Here is a 1260-nt window from a genome sequence, read left to right as displayed (position 1 = left end):
AAACATTAAACATTCTTACATTTTTTCTATTTTTAATTGTTCATTTACTTGTTGATATTGATTTTGCCAATCTAATAATTCCTTTTGCATAATTTCTATATCTTCCTGTAAAGAGTCAGTTACATTATAAATGTAGTAATATAAAGTTTAATAAATAAATGAATACCTGAAAGTAGTCTAATAATTTTCCAAGTGGATTAGTTGCACGAGTTAAAGTTTGTATCGTATTACGTAGTTTGTCAATTTCCTTTGCAACTACGTCGCGCTTTAAACTTGTATCCCATGCCTAGCAACAAATTTATACTTCATTTAGTAAAGGATTTTACGTCGAAATGAAATAATGTCACGAAAAAAATAAATAGTAAATTAATTTAATTCTCCTTACAATGTTTGTTTTTTTAGGCATCACATCTACATTATCATTATTAACTAATTCTTTTTGTGTTTCTAATATTTGAGCAACAAGATGTCCATGTTCTTGTGTTAACTGATCATCAACTTTATAAGTACCACTATTTTCTAAAGAATCGCTGCCACCTTTAGTTTCCATAACTACCATATCTTCGGCATCATCATCTTTAAGATCAGAATTTTCTACGATAACGCTAATATTTCCCATGGGAAAAGTAATTTAAAAATAACTAACAATATCTCTTCATTAACTATTAGTTCTGCTTTTCCTCGTATTCTAGGTGCTGCAGGTCTGGCACTAATTGGTCTTGAAGTAGGAGGACGTAAAGAAGTTTTTGGTCTAGGATTTGATTGTGAAATACTGAAAGTGTTGAGCTTGATTAAGTTACTATTAAATGTTATGGTGATTAATTTTTGTCCAAAGATAAAATGTGTAGAAGATACCTAACATCATTATTTTCTGATTGAGATTTTTGGATTTCTGTCATTGATTGATCAGATTTTTCAGTATTTTGTAGGAAACCTTCATTATTTTTTATCTCATTTTCCTTGTGCTCTGCTTTTTCTGTACTTTCAATGATTTTATTATCTTTTGTAATTGTTGTAGGTTTAGATTCTGAATATACAGTTTCTGATGTATTGAGTATTTCATTTTGTGTTTCATTATTTTCAGCATACACTGTATGCTTTGATTTGTTTTCAGATTCCTTTTGTCTCTTGCTCTCATCTGTTTTCTTATCTGACAGAAAGGGTACTGTTTCAGATAATGATGTAGAGGATGTGCTCTGTTTAGGTTTAGCAGATGAAGATTTCTTTCTATGTGCAGATGAAGGGATTTTCTCTTGAGGC

At 29.8% G+C, this 1260-nt stretch overlaps 1 protein-coding gene across 1 annotated transcript in view; it reads right to left on the bottom strand.

The window, feature by feature from the left end:
* Positions 1-15: 15 nt before the first annotated feature.
* LOC108576947 (TRAF3-interacting protein 1) overlaps positions 16-1260 on the bottom strand; it is a 2199-nt gene continuing 954 nt past the window's right edge. Inside the window, 5 exon segments of the mRNA XM_017940024.1 lie at positions 16-105; positions 167-286; positions 386-640; positions 643-772; positions 856-1260. The exon segment at positions 856-1260 is cut by the window's right edge and continues 2 nt beyond it. Coding sequence (XP_017795513.1) covers positions 16-105; positions 167-286; positions 386-640; positions 643-772; positions 856-1260 — 1000 coding nt within the window.

Source organism: Habropoda laboriosa, unplaced genomic scaffold (genome assembly GCF_001263275.1).
Source record: "Habropoda laboriosa isolate 0110345459 unplaced genomic scaffold, ASM126327v1 scaffold54, whole genome shotgun sequence".
Lineage (NCBI taxonomy): Eukaryota > Metazoa > Arthropoda > Insecta > Hymenoptera > Apidae > Habropoda > Habropoda laboriosa.
This window is presented reverse-complemented; position numbering and strand designations above follow the sequence as displayed.